At 40.3% G+C, this 16,158-nt stretch overlaps 1 protein-coding gene across 1 annotated transcript in view; it reads left to right on the plus strand.

The window, feature by feature from the left end:
• pkd1l2a (polycystic kidney disease 1 like 2a) overlaps positions 1 to 16,158 on the plus strand; it is a 160,319-nt gene that overhangs the window by 36,518 nt on the left and 107,643 nt on the right. The window contains exons 7-11 of the mRNA XM_041191701.1: positions 3,608 to 3,837; positions 4,853 to 5,257; positions 5,765 to 5,884; positions 7,590 to 7,594; positions 15,489 to 15,663. Of these exons, the coding sequence (XP_041047635.1) occupies positions 3,608 to 3,837; positions 4,853 to 5,257; positions 5,765 to 5,884; positions 7,590 to 7,594; positions 15,489 to 15,663 (935 nt within the window). The remainder of the gene's footprint in view (positions 1 to 3,607; positions 3,838 to 4,852; positions 5,258 to 5,764; positions 5,885 to 7,589; positions 7,595 to 15,488; positions 15,664 to 16,158) is intronic.

A 16,158-nucleotide genomic window follows, 5' to 3' on the forward strand; every position in this document is an offset into this window, starting at 1 on the left:
ACCACCTGCCATTGGTGTTATGTTAGAAATATTTGCAGATTGATACTCAACCTGTTTGTTCACATCATGAGAACACCTTCCTTCACAATTAAGTCTTGGGGCGGGACTTGAACCTGAAACTTCTGACTTAGAGGTAGGAACATTACCCACTGTGCCACAAGACCTCTTCCCTCATGTATACATCCTTAACTGCATCAATGCCATCTGCTTCAATAACTCCATGTGGCATTGAGTTCCACATTCTTATCACTCTCTGTGAAGAGTAATTCCTCTTAGATTATTTATTTCATCATTTAATGGACAGCTGATACTTATTCATATTTATTTATTTATTTAATGGACTTAATTTAATGGACATCTGATAGTTATTCATTTATTCATATTTATTTATGTAAATCAGTAAATGGAAGAAAGGGAGGAACTCAGGAAAATGACAATCACCAGGGAATTGGTATTGAGGAAACTGCTGGAGCTGCGGGCTGACAAATCCCCGGGTCCTGACCCTCATCCTAGGGTCTTGAATGGAGTGGTTAGTGAAATAGTTGATGCGTTGGTTTTAATTTTCCAAAATTCCCTCGATTCGGGGAAGATTCCATTAGATATGAGAAAAGGAAATGTAACTCCTTTATTCAAAAAGGGAGGGAGACAGAAAGTGGGAAACCACAGGCCAGTTAGCCTAACATCTGCCATAAGGAAAATGTTAGAAGTTATTATTAAAGATGTTATAGCAGGGCACTTAGAAAAGTTTAAGGCAATCAGGCAGAGTCAACATGGTTTTGTGAAAGGGAAATCATTTTTAACCAATTTATTGGAGTTCTTTGAAGGAGTCACATGTGCCATGGATAAAGGAGAACCAGTGGATGTGCTATACTTAGATTTCCAGGAGGCATTTGATAAGATGCCACATCAAAGGTTATTTCAGATAATAAAAGCTTATGGTGTAGGGAATAAGATATTGGCATGGATAGAAGATTGGCTAGCTAACAGGAAACAGATGATAGCCATAAATGGGTCTTTTTCTGGTTGGCGGGATGTAATGAGTGGTGTGCCACAGGGATTCTTGCTGGAGCCTCAACTTTTTACAATTTATATAAATGACCTGGGTGAAGGGGCAGATGGTATGGTTATTAAACTTGCTGACAACACAAAGATAGGTAAGAAAGTATGAAGAGGCTGTAAGGATGCTGCAAAGTGACATAGATAGGTTAAATGAATGGGAAAAGATCTGGCAAATGTGGAAAAATGTGAAATTGTCCATTTTGGCCGGAAGAATAAAAAAGAAACATATTATCTAAGTGGTGAGAGGTTGCAGATCTCTGAGGTCTGAGTGTCCTATTGCATGAATCACAAAAGATCAATATGCAGGTATAGCAAGTAATTTGGAAAGTTAATAGAATGTTATCATTTATTGCTTACGGAATTGATCACAAAAGTAGGTAGGTTATGGTTCAGTTATACAGGGCACTGGTGAGACCATATCTGGACTACTGTGTACAGAATTGGTTTCTTTTTTTAAGGAAAGATGTAAATCCATTAGAAACAGTTCAGAGGTTTACTAGTCTAATACCAGGAATGTGTGGGTTGTCTTATGAGGAAATGTTGGACAGGTTAGGATTGTATCCACTGGAGTTTAGAAGAGTAAGAGGCAACTTGATCGAAACCTTTAAGATCCTCAGGGGTTTTGATAGGGTGGATGTGGAGAGGACGTTTTCTCTTGTGGGAGACTCTACAACTAGGGGTTACAGTTTAAAAACAAGGGGTCGATTATTGAAGACAGAGATGAGGAGAATTTTTTTGTCTCAGAGGTTTGTTAGTCTTTGGAACTCCTCCTCAAAAGGCAGTGGAAGCAGAGTCTTTGAATATTTTTTAAGGTAGAGCTAGGTAGATTCTTGATTAACAAAGGGGTGAATGGGTAGGCAGGAGATTACAATCAGGTCAGCCATGATTTTGTTAAATGCCAGAGCTGGCTTGAAGGGCCGAATGGCCTACTCGGTTCTTAGTTTGTATGTTCATACATATGTATGTTCGTATTTCCCCTTGTTCCTATTATGACCCACTTCATAATTTAAAAAATCTCTGTCAGGCCTTCTCTTAGTTTTCTCTTTTCCCAAGAAAAGAGCCAAGATTGTTCAATCTTCCCTGAGAATTGTAGCCCCTCAATTCTAGTAACATCCTTGTAAATATTTTCTGCACTTTCTCTAATGCTTCAATTTTTTTGTAGTATGGAGACCCAAAAAGCATTCCAAGTGGTCGAACCAACATTCTACATAATTTTTCTTTTTTGCATTCATTGTGGCCTACCTGAGGTGCTGCTTCTGTTGATTTATATATCTGTATTCTCAGATCCCTTTAATCCTATACCCCACTTAGTTTCTTACCTTCCCGGGAATAAATGAGCTCCTTATTCTGAAATGAACTACCTCACGCTTCACTATATAGAATTTTGTTTGCCATTTATCCACCCACACTGTGAGTCTGTTTATATCTTTGTGTATTTTGGTTCCGTCCTCCGCATTATTTGCTACACACCCCAATTAGGTAGCTTCAAGTTTCAACAGCACACCTCCAATTTCTGAATCCAATTAATTTATGGATATGGTGAACAGCAGTAGTGTCAGCAAAGATCCCTGTGGGACAGTGCTTCCCATTTGCTGGTAGTCTGAGAAACCACCCTTAACTACAACCCTCCTTTTTTTCTGTTTTGTAGCCATCTCTCAATCGATTCTGACTCCACATGCTTCTGACCTTCATCGTGATGTCTTATGTGGCACATTACCAAAGGCTTCCTGCGAGTCCATTTATATATCACATGTAACATATTGTCCTGTCCACTTTTTATGTTCTATTGTTAAACAACTCTTTTCATTTGCATCAGTGCTGGCAAAGAGTACTGGAAGTGCCATTGAGAAATGGAGAGCTGGTGAATTCCTCCCAAAGATTTTTGTTCTGCTTTCAGCTGGAGATCCCTGTAACTAAAGTGTAATTTAAGCAGAAAATTATACCCTGTGTATTCCATTCTATCTATGTACCAGCTGCAGAGCTATCTGATTGATTTAATTTTCTCTGATTTTATTGGCATGGTAAGCAACAATAAATGGTTGCATCACTCAATTATTCAGGTCTGCATACACTTCAGATTATAATGATGGGAAGGTGATTCACTGCCAACAATAACAACAACATGCCATTATTAAATATTAAAAGCATAAGCTGTTTTTTTCTAGACTGCCTGAGCTTGTACTCTGGGGTGAGTCCGAAATACAGAAATATATCTAATAAAAGCATTAGGGTCCTTCAGCTCTTGTAATGCTGGAATGAAAATCTGAAGGAACATTATTTATTTTCTTTTCCAAATATGAAAATTTATGACAATGCAAACTAACCAGAATACCACAGATTCGAAGTTTTTTGGTAATCTTAGTTCCATTGTAAAAGACCCCATTGTGGCAATAATATATTTCAAATATCACTACCTAAGGAAATGTAACAAAGGCATTTATAGGGAAAGCCTTGACTTAACCACCACAGAGCTTGTAGTAAGAAAGTGATTCTCCTCATACTTACCTGTTGTAGAATTCAACTGGATTGTTTTCACTGTTTTGTGAAGGCCTTCTAGCAATGTGACACACAGATACAGGACCCCAGGACTCTTCACTATCAATGTTGAATGTACAACTAGCGAATGGCATGTGACAGCCCAGGAAACTGTGTCCATCCAACAGCCAATCAGTGGTTTTGGAATAATCAAATGTTGCAATGTTAATCAATCAGAAGACATTAATAACTGCACAGTTCTGTATGAGGACCCGTTGTGGATTCAGCTTGAAGTTGAAGAAGGTACTGTTTACTTTTCATGAGTAGTATGAATGAATATATGCATATTTTATGCATGCATTTATCCTGTGATATAAAATAACCCTCGATTCTCATCACATGATGGTCATAATGAAAGAAATGCTGTACAGAAAAGTACCATATAGCTGTCTATAGTAAAACTTGGACAACATTCAGGCATGAGCAGACAAGAAATAGATCTTTTCTGTGTCACATAAAAATCAAGGAGTGAACATCTCCAACAACTGAAGACCCAAGCACCTCCTCCTAAGCTTCAATGGTATCACTGTTGATGAGAAGTCACAGAGGTCAAAGGGGAAGAAAAGAGAGGAGGTCTCAAACAAATCACTGTGAGGATTGGGAAGATGGGAGATGGCAAGGATTTTACAGGAGAGGTGCTGGGAGAGGGTTATGTCCTTAAGTGAGGAAAAGGTGCCAGAGAGAGGCATGGAGAAAGGCTCGGATAGGATATTATGATCATGGAATTGCAACTTGCAGTAAGGGATTTACCAAGATTATTGAGAGGAACTTACAATTTGGTGACCGAGTTTGTGACCAAAAATCTTTGGTATAGACCCTTCAAAGACCAGACAGGTCAAGGGAAACATGTTTATTTCAAGGGCAATTTCAGCAGCATTGGTTACCATATGGATACAACCATAACAATTATTGAAAGCCTATGATTGTTTGAAAATTAGTTCCACTTCAAATAATATAAAAATGTTGTACACCACTGTCACCTGGATGTTCTGCTTGGGTCTCCAGATCTACTGTTGTAACTTCATCAGAAATCAGCAGAATCCTTAAAACTGCTGCATTAATGGACGAAAGCAGATGTTTCTTCAGAGCTCTACTGATCTGCTGCCAAAGTTACAACAAATATAGGGAAGATCCTACAAAACTATCTTGCAAAATGTATACAATATAAATGTCTGCTTATTTTATGGTGTTGAGCTCTATTAAAAGAGTCCAATTAAATAAGATAAGATTAACTATACACAGCTTTCTGCTTTCACAGGTACAAATGTGACCTATGTCATATTAGCTGGAGCTGTCACCCTTCACACATTCACTGTGTTCAGCGGAATTATTCCTCAGAATGCCATGGTGGAAAGTGCTGCCCAGCATCAGATAGGTCCAGGCATACATCAGCTAACCATTCTTGCCAAGAATAATGTGACAACTCAAGAAGTAGCTCAAAATATTACAGTTGAATTGGTGGAGCCAATCAAGGGTTTGGAGGCTTCAGTAAACTCAGCTGTTCTGGAGGTGGGAAATGATCTCACTATGAACATCTCAGTCACCTCTGGTGCCCCAATTGAGCTACAGTTTGAATTTATTGGTCCTAATGAGACATTTTCTGAAGCCATTGAAAATCCTGATGGAAAACTGGGGACTTACAGCATTCCAATGAATTCTGAAGGTAACACACATTCCTTGTCTTTTAGCAGAATGGTTTATCAGAATGTCTGTGTTTACTGATCTATTATTAATTGAATCATTACATGGTTTTATGATCCTACAATAAATAAGGATTGACTTGAGTCAAGTTTTACATAAAATGGAAAATTTAACACATGGCCCTGGGTGCACTAATATCTATGAAATTATCAAAACCGTGAGCCCAGAATCTCGAGGGAGACTAGTAGAAACTCTGGGGAAATGATGTACACAGGCATTTTCGGGCACTTACACCTATTCTTTGGAAACTCTGCTAAGAATCAGGAAAATTCCCATGGGTTTAGAGTCATTATCTTTAATGTGCTAATGGGTGATTTTGATTAAATAATCTTTCTTACTTCATCCTGATGAAAACACAAATGCTTATTTAGCTGGTCAACAAGGTAAGTGAAACCTAGGAATCACTGTCAAGTTTGAACTACTAATTCTAATTATACTGATTTCGCCTTTACTTTCCATCCATCTGCAGGTACTTTTCTGGTTAGAGGGAAAGCTGTCAATGCCTTTTCTTGTATTAGTTTTAATATTGGAAATATCAGTGTTGTGGCAAATACCTCAGTTCTAACACACCATGATATGGATCCTGGAGGTAAGTACTTTTAAATTTTATTTGCTTAAAAATAACATTATTCTTTCCTATGGCCCCTGTAGATTTTCACCCCTTTGTATCTTCTCTCAACTTGCAGGGCAATCAATGTACCATAGAACAATGCTTCTGATATCTATTCACCCCATACTCAGCCGATATATATAGTTAAGATGCTAGTCTTGATTCAGTGGTAATATTCTCGCCTCTTATTCAGCAAGTTGTGGATTCCAGTCTCACCCTGGTGACTTAAGCATATCTTTGGTGTACTTTTGGGGAGGTCTTGTGGCACAGTGGGTAGTGCTTATGTAGTCTCTGAACCAGAAGCTCTAGGTTTGAGTCTGACCCCAGGACTTGATAGCCAAGGAGGGTGTGTTCATAATACAGCCAAAAAATATTGTGCATCCACCTGCAAATCCTTCCAACATCTGCCAATGGCAGGCAGTAAGAGCAGCAGAGATTCCTAGTCAGCCATGTGATGGAAAGAAAGCTGGAGCCTCTATCATCACTATCCATGGTTCCAGGCTGCAACATGCATGTGAAGAGTGCGTGTAGCCACAGCAATTTGGACTCCCTGAGTGAATTGTAACACACCACCACCACCAAGCTGTGACCCCCAATGCTTCCCACTCTTCCCAACTACCCAATATGTAGGGGGTGAAATTGGATATTTGGAATTGCTGGAATTGCTTCTGCCACCTGTATATGAATTCCATTGAAGTCAATGGAACTGAATACTGGGTGGAGTGCATAATGAGTGACTGATGTGATTCTGTTTGTTTTGCATCGTTTATAAAGCCCATGTCCCATTTCCCCCCATAATAATTGTATCTGAATCTGTAGGCAGTGCATCCTGTCATTTATTAGGGAGAATATACTTCCTTTTTCTTTATTAGCCAACAAACAGTAATCCTTTCACTCCATATAACTACTGCCCAACTCTGCCATCCCTCCTCAATATGGCTTTATTTTTTACTATTCGGTCATGGGATGTGGGTGCTGCTGGCTAGGCCAGCATTAATTGCCTAAGCCCAATTGCCCTTGAGAAAATGGTAGCAAGCTGCCTTCTTGAACCACTGCAATCCATGTGGTGTAGGTACACCCACAGTGCTATTCGTGAGGGAGCTCCAGGATTTTGACCCAGTGACAATGAAGGAATGGTGATATAGTTCCAAGTCAGGATAGTGAGTGGCTTGGAGATTCTTAGATTAATAATAAGATTCTTACACTTTCTTTTCCAAAATAAATTGTGGTTGGTACAAAATGCTCATTTGCAATTAGAATTCATTGTTATGTGAAGTTCAAATGTATAGTTAGTTACTTTAAATACCCTGGCTAAAAACTCCAACATGGGTGGTTCTTCATCAGCCGATGAACAATGGGAATATATTCCCTTTCAGCTCAAGGTAATCCAGTGAAAGCTATTAATGGTAGTAGGGATCTGTTGAGATATAACAAACACGTGCCCACTTTTGGGAACAAAATTATTTTGAAAATTTAAACCTAATTTGGTAATAACACATTGGAGAAGCCCAGTAGAAAAAAAGGTTTATTTAATGCATTGGTTTCTTTCCAGTATCGAACAATATTGGACATGCAACAAAGGCCTCGCATGGTATTGCTGCATGTTTGGCATTACTGAACGCAATGTGAAAAAGTTTTCAAGCTGAGAAATTTCTGTTTTTGTTATTGGTATTTTTATGTCCAGTACAGGTATGTAGATATTACACATTTTAAAGTTATTTTTAAAAGCCACGTTTTTAAAGACTGCAAAAGCTGGCAATTGGGGATGACCAGATTTCACCTGTGAATTGAAAGTATCTGTTTCCAGAGAGAACAAAAGAATACATTATTGACTGATATGCCATGTTGTGGGTCAGACCAAAAGGTAAATGAAACTCTTCAACACCTCATTATAATATGATAGTGTGCCCTGCAAACGCTAAAGCCTTTGGCATTCTGAAACCATGGATGTGAAAAGTCACAGTCCAGAATGCTTATCAAATTGACACACCATTTTATTTGGACAAAGACTCGGCACTAGATATGAGGTCAAATAGTTAAGGCTTTGCTTCTTTAAAACATAACAGCAGACTTCCAGCAGAATTTCATTAGAGAGTCCACGAAATACCATCAAAAGCAATCGGGTCAACTTAGCAGTCAGCTAAGCAGCCATGGTACCCAACAGAAATACCTTGAAAGAGAAAGAAGGATTCTCTTATACAAAAACAAAAATACCTGGAAAAAGTCAGCAGGTCTGGCAGCATCTATGCAGAGGAGCACAGTTAACGTTTCGAGTCCGCATGACTCTTCAACAGAACTAAGGAAAAATTGAAAAGGGGTGAAATATAAGCTGGTTTAAGGCAGGGGCGGGGGGGGGGGGGGGGGGGGGGGGGGGTGGGGTGGGGGGGGTGGTGGTTGTTGGGACAAGAGAGCTGGATGGAGGGCCAGTGATAGGTGGAAACAACCAAAAGATGTCACAGACAAAAGGACAAAGAGGTGTTGAAGGTGATGATATTATCTAAAGGAATGTGCTAATTAAGGGTAGAAAGCAGGAGGAGCAAGGTACAGATAGCCCTAGTGGGGGTGGGCTGGGGTGAAGGAATCGAAAGGGGCTAAAAGGTAGAGATAAAACAATGGATGAAAATACATTTAAAAATAATGGAAATAGGTGAGAAAAGAAAAATCTATATAAATTATTGGAAAAAAACAAAAAGGAGGGGGAAAAATCAGAAAGGAAAAAATCAGAAAGTCCGACTCGACACTTTACAGCCTTTTAGACTGAATATTGAGTTCAACAATTTTAGATCATGAACTCTCTCCTCCATCCCCTTTCCGATCCCCCTTTTATCCAATAATTTATATAGATTTTTCTTTTCCCACCTATTTCCATTATTTTTAAATGTATTTCCAATCCATTGTTTTATCTCTACCTTTTAGTCTATTTCGATCCCTTCACCCCACCACACCCCCACTAGGGCTATCTGTACCTTGCTTGTCCTGCTTTCTACCCTTAATTAGTACATTCCTTCACCTTCAACACCTCTTTGTCCTTTTGTCTGTGACATCTTTTGGTTGTCTCCACCTATCACTGGCCCTCCATCCAGCTCTCTTGTCCCAACTCCCCCACCTTAAACCAGCTTATATTTCACCCCTTTTCTATTTTTCCTTAGTTCTGTTGAAGAATCATGCGGACTCGAAATGTTAACTGTGCTCCCTTCCACAGATGCTGCCAGACCTGCTGAGATTTTCCAGGTATTTTTGTTTTTGTTTTCGATTTCCAGCATCCGCAGTTTTTTGCTTTTATCTAAGGATTCTCTTATATCCTGTTCTAACTTCAAGTTTCCCTACAAGACCAACTCTTGGCAGATTAACTACAGGAACTTTGCAACTACTGATAAATTTCTCCTTATCAAGACCTTCATACCAGCCAAAATATCAACTCAACTCAGGAACATCAGGCCTGTGATGAAAGAGAGACTGAGAAAAATTTCATTTTTATAAATATTGTTTTTATCTCCATCTGTATCTAATCTTGTGTATGTGTGTATGAGTCTAGTGAGTGGAAACCTCACATTGTCCTTTACCTCTGGGGCAAGTCTGTAAGAAATAAAATAACCTTCCTCATTTTCAAATACATAAAAGCTTGCTGCTGAGTTATTAAAAGTTGAGTAAACCATGCTTAGGGTAAGAAAGTACATACATCTACAAAGATATTGATCACAGGCAATAAAAAGGAAACATAAAATTTGTATACAGGCACTTAACATATTCATATGGCATTTCTCTGGCATAATTTTAATGGAGCTGTTAGCACTGAGGATTATCATATGAACACATCAAGTGTTATGAATATGAACATTAATATTAGAGATATTAATTTCTAAGCTTTGCTCTTTAAAATGACAGCACTAGGACTGATTCCCCACATGGGAGTGGTACCAGAAAGAATCAATGCTCAAAAAGGAACACTAGTCAGAAAATTGTAAATATTAATCATTTGATTTTCTGTCTAGTTGATAAAAGGGATGGAAAATGAGGAGCTGCAGCCCACAAATTTGCGAACAGCTGTACTTGTGAGCACTGATCCTTGTCTGGAGCAAGGAATCAACCTGAACTGATTTCCCTTTCTCCCTGAACCTAATTTATTGAGATCAAATGTAACATTGTCTCTCCTCTCCCTATATCCTGATTACAACAACTAAAGCCACAAATTAATCCATTTTTTAAAAATGGTTAAAGGAAAGGGAAATTAAAGGAAATGGGGCTAGGACTACTGCTCATGTGGAAAATGAATTCAAATTGGAAATGGTTGGTCTGACTAACATATTATGTTGTAATCTGTGTAATTCTAAATCATTACGTGATTCAAAAAGCATATTATCAAGTTCAGAGATTATTTGCAATCACATAATTACAAATAAATAAGGATGAAGATTACTTTTTTTATTCATTCATGGGATGTGGGCTTTGCTGGCTGGGCCAGCACTTAGTGCCCATCCCTAGTTGCCCTTAGGAAGGTGGTGGTGAGCTGCATTCTTGAACCACTGTAGTCCATGTGGTGTAGGTACATCCACAGTGCTGTTAGGAAGGGTGTTCCAGGATTTTGACCCAGACACAGTGAAGGAATAGCGATATATTTCCAAGTCAGGATGGTGAGTGACTTGGAGGGGAACTTCCAGGTGGTGGTGTTCCCATGTATCTGCTGCCTTTGTCCTTCTAGATGGTAATGGTCGTGGGTTTGGAAAGTGCTGTCTAAGGAGCCTGGGTAAATTCCTGCAGTGCATCTTGTAGATGGTACACGCTGTTGCTACTGTGCATCGGTGGTGGAGGGAGTGAATGTTTGTGGATATGATGCCAATTAAACGGGCTGCTTTGTCTTGGGTGGTGTCAAGCTTCTTGAGCATTGTGGGAGCTGCGCTCATCCAGGCAAGTGGGGACTTTTCCATCACAATCCTGACTTGTGCCTTGTAGATGGTGGGCAGGGTTTGGGGAGTCAGGAGGTGAGTTACTCATTACACGATTCCTAGCCTCTGACCTGCTCTTGTAGCCACAGTATTTATATGGCTAGTCCAGTTCAGTTTCTGGTCAATGGTAACCCCCAAGATGTTGATAGTGGGGGATGGTAATGCCATTGAACATCAAGGGCAAGGTCATCCATCTTTAGTCATTTATTTTGATAAACTACACCACAGGAGCCATCTGCGACTGTGTTGGATAAATGTTCAACTAGTAGTATCATTGAAAAATCTCAATCTGAATCTTAATCTACAGATCTATTTTAAATTTGAGCTTCAAAATTTTACCTGGAGTCTTAAATTTTAAAAAGTACTCTCAATGCAAAACTTTGGGAATTGATTAATCCCCTTCAAATTCTGAAGCCTATTTACAGATTAAAAATGAACTTAATTGAATTCAAAAGTGGAATTGCCCTCATTGAATTCACAAGGGAGCGAATTACTCAAGTTGGTATGTGTACCAAGATATGAAGAAGTTTTGTCTGAATACATTTACATCTGCTCCCAGCCTAAAACCTCAATAGTCGTGAGTGCAGATCTGAGCTCAAGTTTAGCTGTGCTATTCATCACTAGTCAGGCTTCTCATAATGAGCAGAACCTGGCAAAACATTATACAGGTACTGTGTTTCAATCTGGCTATCTGGAAACTGGAATTGTCCGAAAACCAGACAATTTTATAAGTTGCCTTGCATCAATTTTAATTGTTATTAAGTAAGTAAAGTAACTTACCGGCTACGTGCTGTATTAGCAGGATGGCATGCCAGACTAGTTCTAAGTTTCACGCGCTGGTCTTTCCCCGCACTCTGAGACCCTTGACTCCACCGGACTCTGGTTGGCCCGATCTGCCCAACCCTATCTAGCGTTTCAGCCTCTCTTACCTTATTATTTAATGTTTTTCTCAAATGTTATTTTTTCACTATTATGTATTTTTTTCAAACTTTAATAAAAATAAACTTATTCCTTGATTTCACGTGACCCTATTCATTGAATTAAGATTCTGCTTATTTTCTCCGAAAACCGGCAACTTTTGAAATCCCGCAGGGACTTGGCCCTGAGGTTGCCAGTTTTGAGACATTGTACATTATGGCCAGTGTAATCTTTTCTCCATGACGTGCTTTACGAAATGTAGAAAGATTATCTTTTTCATGAAGCTATTGTCTTCGACCCTCGCCACAAACTCAGCTCCCTAGCCACTGACTCCATCCGTTTCCCTGGCAACTGTCTGAGGCTGTTCACAATCTTGGCATCATGGTTGACCCCAAGATGAGCTTTCAACTACAGAATTGCATCAACACCAACAGCAGCTATGTAACCTCGCCCAACTCACCACTGTCTCAACTCCTCTGCTGCTGAAACCCTCAAAATGCCTTTGTTACTTTCAGACTTGACTGTTCTATCACACTTCCGACCAGCCTCCCACATTCTACCCTGTATAAACTTGAGGCCATCCAAAACTCTGCTGCCAGTGAGCTACTCACACCAAATGCCATTTATGCATCGCCACTCTTCTACTGACCTATATTTTCGCCCAGTTAAGCAGCAACTCAACTTGAAAATTCTCATCCTTATTTTCAAATGCTCCCATAACCTGGCCCTTCCCCACCACTGTAACCTCCAGCAGCCTCACAACTCTCTGAGATATCTGTGCTCCTCTTCCTCTGGCCTCTTGAGTATCCACACTTTTAATTGCTCCACCTGTGAAGCGCCTTGGGACATTTTATTATGTTGAAGGTACTACATGAATACATTTTGTTGTTGTTGTTGTAATCACTGAGAGTCACCTTAACTTCTTTTATTTGTTTTCCACCAGCTTCCTCACACAGTAAAATGAAGGATCAATCCAAAATGTCTCCAACAGAGGTAGGCAATTAATATTTATAATGTTGTTTGTAAGTATTTAAAATCTGTGCGGGAAAGAAATTCAAAATCTGTTAGGTTGGCCTAATTTTCCCCCCTCTACAGTGCCTCCTGACAGGTGGAACTCTGAAATTCCTCACTTGTCAGATTTGCGACAATTTATTGCTGATATGGTCACATTGATGTTAATAAAACCTGCTTGCACTAAGCTATTCTGAAACAGGAACATCCTTGTCTCATTAGATTGTAAAGATAATGCAATCAAGGCATCAAGCGTTGCTCAGTTTTGGACATATTTTGGACATATCCCTTGATAATCTCCTCTAGCTTTACATCCTTAGTTACTAAATAATAAACAATTAGATAACTCCATTGGGACACGCTTTTAATATAGTAAATGATATGATTTTATCTGTGAAGTCATTTACTGTGCATGTACTGCTCAAACTCCACCACTGTAATATCATAGGACTGCATTTTTTGCTGGGAGTGGGGGCGCGGTTTTTAAAAATTTGCTCACAGGATGTAGGCGTATCTGGCTAGGCCAGCATTTGTTGCCCATCTTCACAGGGCATTTAAGAGTCAGCCCCATTGTTGTGGGTCTGGAGTCACGTGTAGGCCAGCCCAGGTAAAGGCAGGAGATTTCCTTCCCTAAAGGACATTAGTGAACCAGATGGGTTTTTACAACAATTGGCAATGGTTTCATGGTCATCATTAGACTTTTAATTCCAGATTTCTAATGAATTCAAATTTCACCATTTGACATGGTGGGATTTGAATGCAGGTCCCCAAAGTGTTACCCTGGGTCTCTGGAATACTAGTCCAGTGACAATAACACTATGCCACCACATCCCTATCGTGTGGGGTTGTGCAGGGTAATATCAGGGTCAAGCCTGTTCCAACTTTTCTGATCCACCCTGCAGCCATTTGACAGTCTCCATTGGAGAGGAAGATCTTCCCCTCCAAGAACTACTGGCCAATCAAATGGAGCGGTGGCCATTTCTGGGACTGCAGGCGGCCCAGAGGAAAGTGAACCACGATGGAGCTGGAATTTAAGGTAAGTCTGGGGTCTTGTCGGGGCCAGGCTGGCAGGCCACATTGAGGAGGGCAGGAGTGAGGCAGTTGGGGGGCTAGGTGGACAGGGCAGGAGAGGAGGGGAAACCTGGAGTGGGAAGATCTTGGAGCATGGGCCTCCAATGGGCACATGGGGCCTGTAAAGGAAGCACCCCCTCTTTGACCAGCCACCTTCCTGCCCAGTGAAACCTGGGGGGCTGGACACATGGTGTCAACCTCCCACTGATTAGGGTTGCCAACTGTTATTAAAAATATTCCTGGAGGTCTCATCACACAACTTGCCCCTATACTCCAGCCATCAGTCGACCAACACATCCATCCTTGTGGCGCCCTGTCTTCCTACGCCAATTGGAAAGCAAAAAGACTCACTACCCAATTGTTAATGTTCAACTGTCAGTGAAACAGCCCTCATTTTCCCATTTCAGTATTTTTATATCTGGTAAAGAGGAATGTTCAAAGAAAATGACAAAAAATAACAAGCTTTTTTAATGTCCTGATGATTTTTTTCCAGAGTTGTCCTGGAGATTGATCTTCAATTCCTGGAGACTCCAGCCCAATCCTGGAGGGATTGGTAACCCTACCGCTTACACGGGTGAAATCCCAGCCATTAAATGGCCACTAATGGGCATCAATTGGCCCACTGGTGGGCAGGCCTCCCAATGCCTTACCCGCCTCTGGTAAAATTACAATGGTGGTGGTGGCAGGAGCAGGTTGGTGGGTGCCTGGAATAGCAGCCAAGACATGGCATCCAATTTTACGTCCTCCCAGCCCTGCCTGCCAACCTGCTCCTGGGGTTGGGGGAGCATAAAATGCAGCCCAAAGAATGGTTACAGCACAGAAGAAGGCCACTTGGCCCATCGTGTTCCACGCTGGCTCTGCAAGAGCAACTCACCCAGTCCCACTCCACTGCCATCTGCCATTTCCCCCACAAACATTTTCTCTTCTGATAATTATCCAATTCGCTTTTGGAGGCCTCAAGTGAATCTGCCTCCACCACATTCTCAGGCAGTGAATTTCAATCCTAACCGCTCACTGCATAAAATAGTTTGTCCTCATATCATCATTGCTTCTTTTGCCAATCGCCTTACCATAAGAAGATGAGATACAGATATTGCCAGATTTCTAGATACGAATGACATCGAGGGATATGGAGATAGCGCCAGAAAATGGCATTGACATAGATGATCAGCTGTGATCTAGTTGAATGGAGGAGCAGGCTTGAGAGGCTGAATGGCCTACTCCTGTTCCTAAGTTCTTAGAAGATAAGAAATAGAAGCAGGAGTAGGTTACTCAGCCCTCAAGCCTTCTCCCTATTCAATAAGATCATGACTGATCTGACTGTGGTTTCAGCTCCATTTTCCTACCCTGCTGCCCAATACTCTTGACTCAATTGTAGATCAAAAATCTGCCTTTCACAGCCTTGAATATATTCAATGATCCAGCCTACATTGCGCTCAATGGCAGAGAATTCCAAAGATTAACAATACTTCAGAGAGAAGAAACTCCTCCTCATTTCTTTCTTGAATGGGAGACCCCTTATTCTGAAGTTCTAGATTCCCCCACAATATTATTGTCCTTCAAATGCAGTGCTGAGTCATGATTACTTATCAATTTATCAACTTGACCCAAAGCAAAGTGTGCCCTTTTATCTTTCTCAGTCACTCCTGAAAAGGGAACCAGGTGAAAGACGACAACTAGAAAAACTTCAAGCTAAAATTAATGGTGGCCAACTGGAGGTGGCAAATCCTTTTTCCCAGCTTGTTTTGAGCGGAAGAAAATCAAAGAATCGTGACACAGATGATCAGAGTGAAATGGCTTTCCAGTGGTCATGTGGTATGTTACTGAAGCACCCAGAACTTAAGAATGCTCATTTGGTTAAAACTTTTAAAATGCAATCATATTTACTTTAAACGTCTTAGTCAATCTGGGTTAAAAAAAAAGGCAATAGCATTATAGTGATCACGACCTATCTTCAATTATATGACTATACTAAATTGCACTGAAACATTTCTGGTAAATTGACCACAGGACCTTTTTCAGCATAGCTTCCTGAACTACCTATGGTGCTTCAGGTGTGGCCTGACCATAGCTCTATATTATTTCACTCAGCTTTTTTGACAGCCATTGAATGTTGGCTTGATGAAGGGTTTATCAACTCCTGACTGCCAATTTTTTAAAATCTGATCTATTTTTGTTAAGTAATCTGTATCATTCGCATTAATCATGTAGTCCTTCTTGCCTATTCTGTAGCCCAAAGTGTATGAGTGTGAATTTCCACTGTAACTTTAGGAGAAACCCCAAAGAAATGGTTTAAGCATCATTGATGTC

Source organism: Carcharodon carcharias, chromosome 7, assembly GCF_017639515.1.
Source record: "Carcharodon carcharias isolate sCarCar2 chromosome 7, sCarCar2.pri, whole genome shotgun sequence".
NCBI classification, from domain to species: Eukaryota; Metazoa; Chordata; class Chondrichthyes; order Lamniformes; family Lamnidae; genus Carcharodon; species Carcharodon carcharias.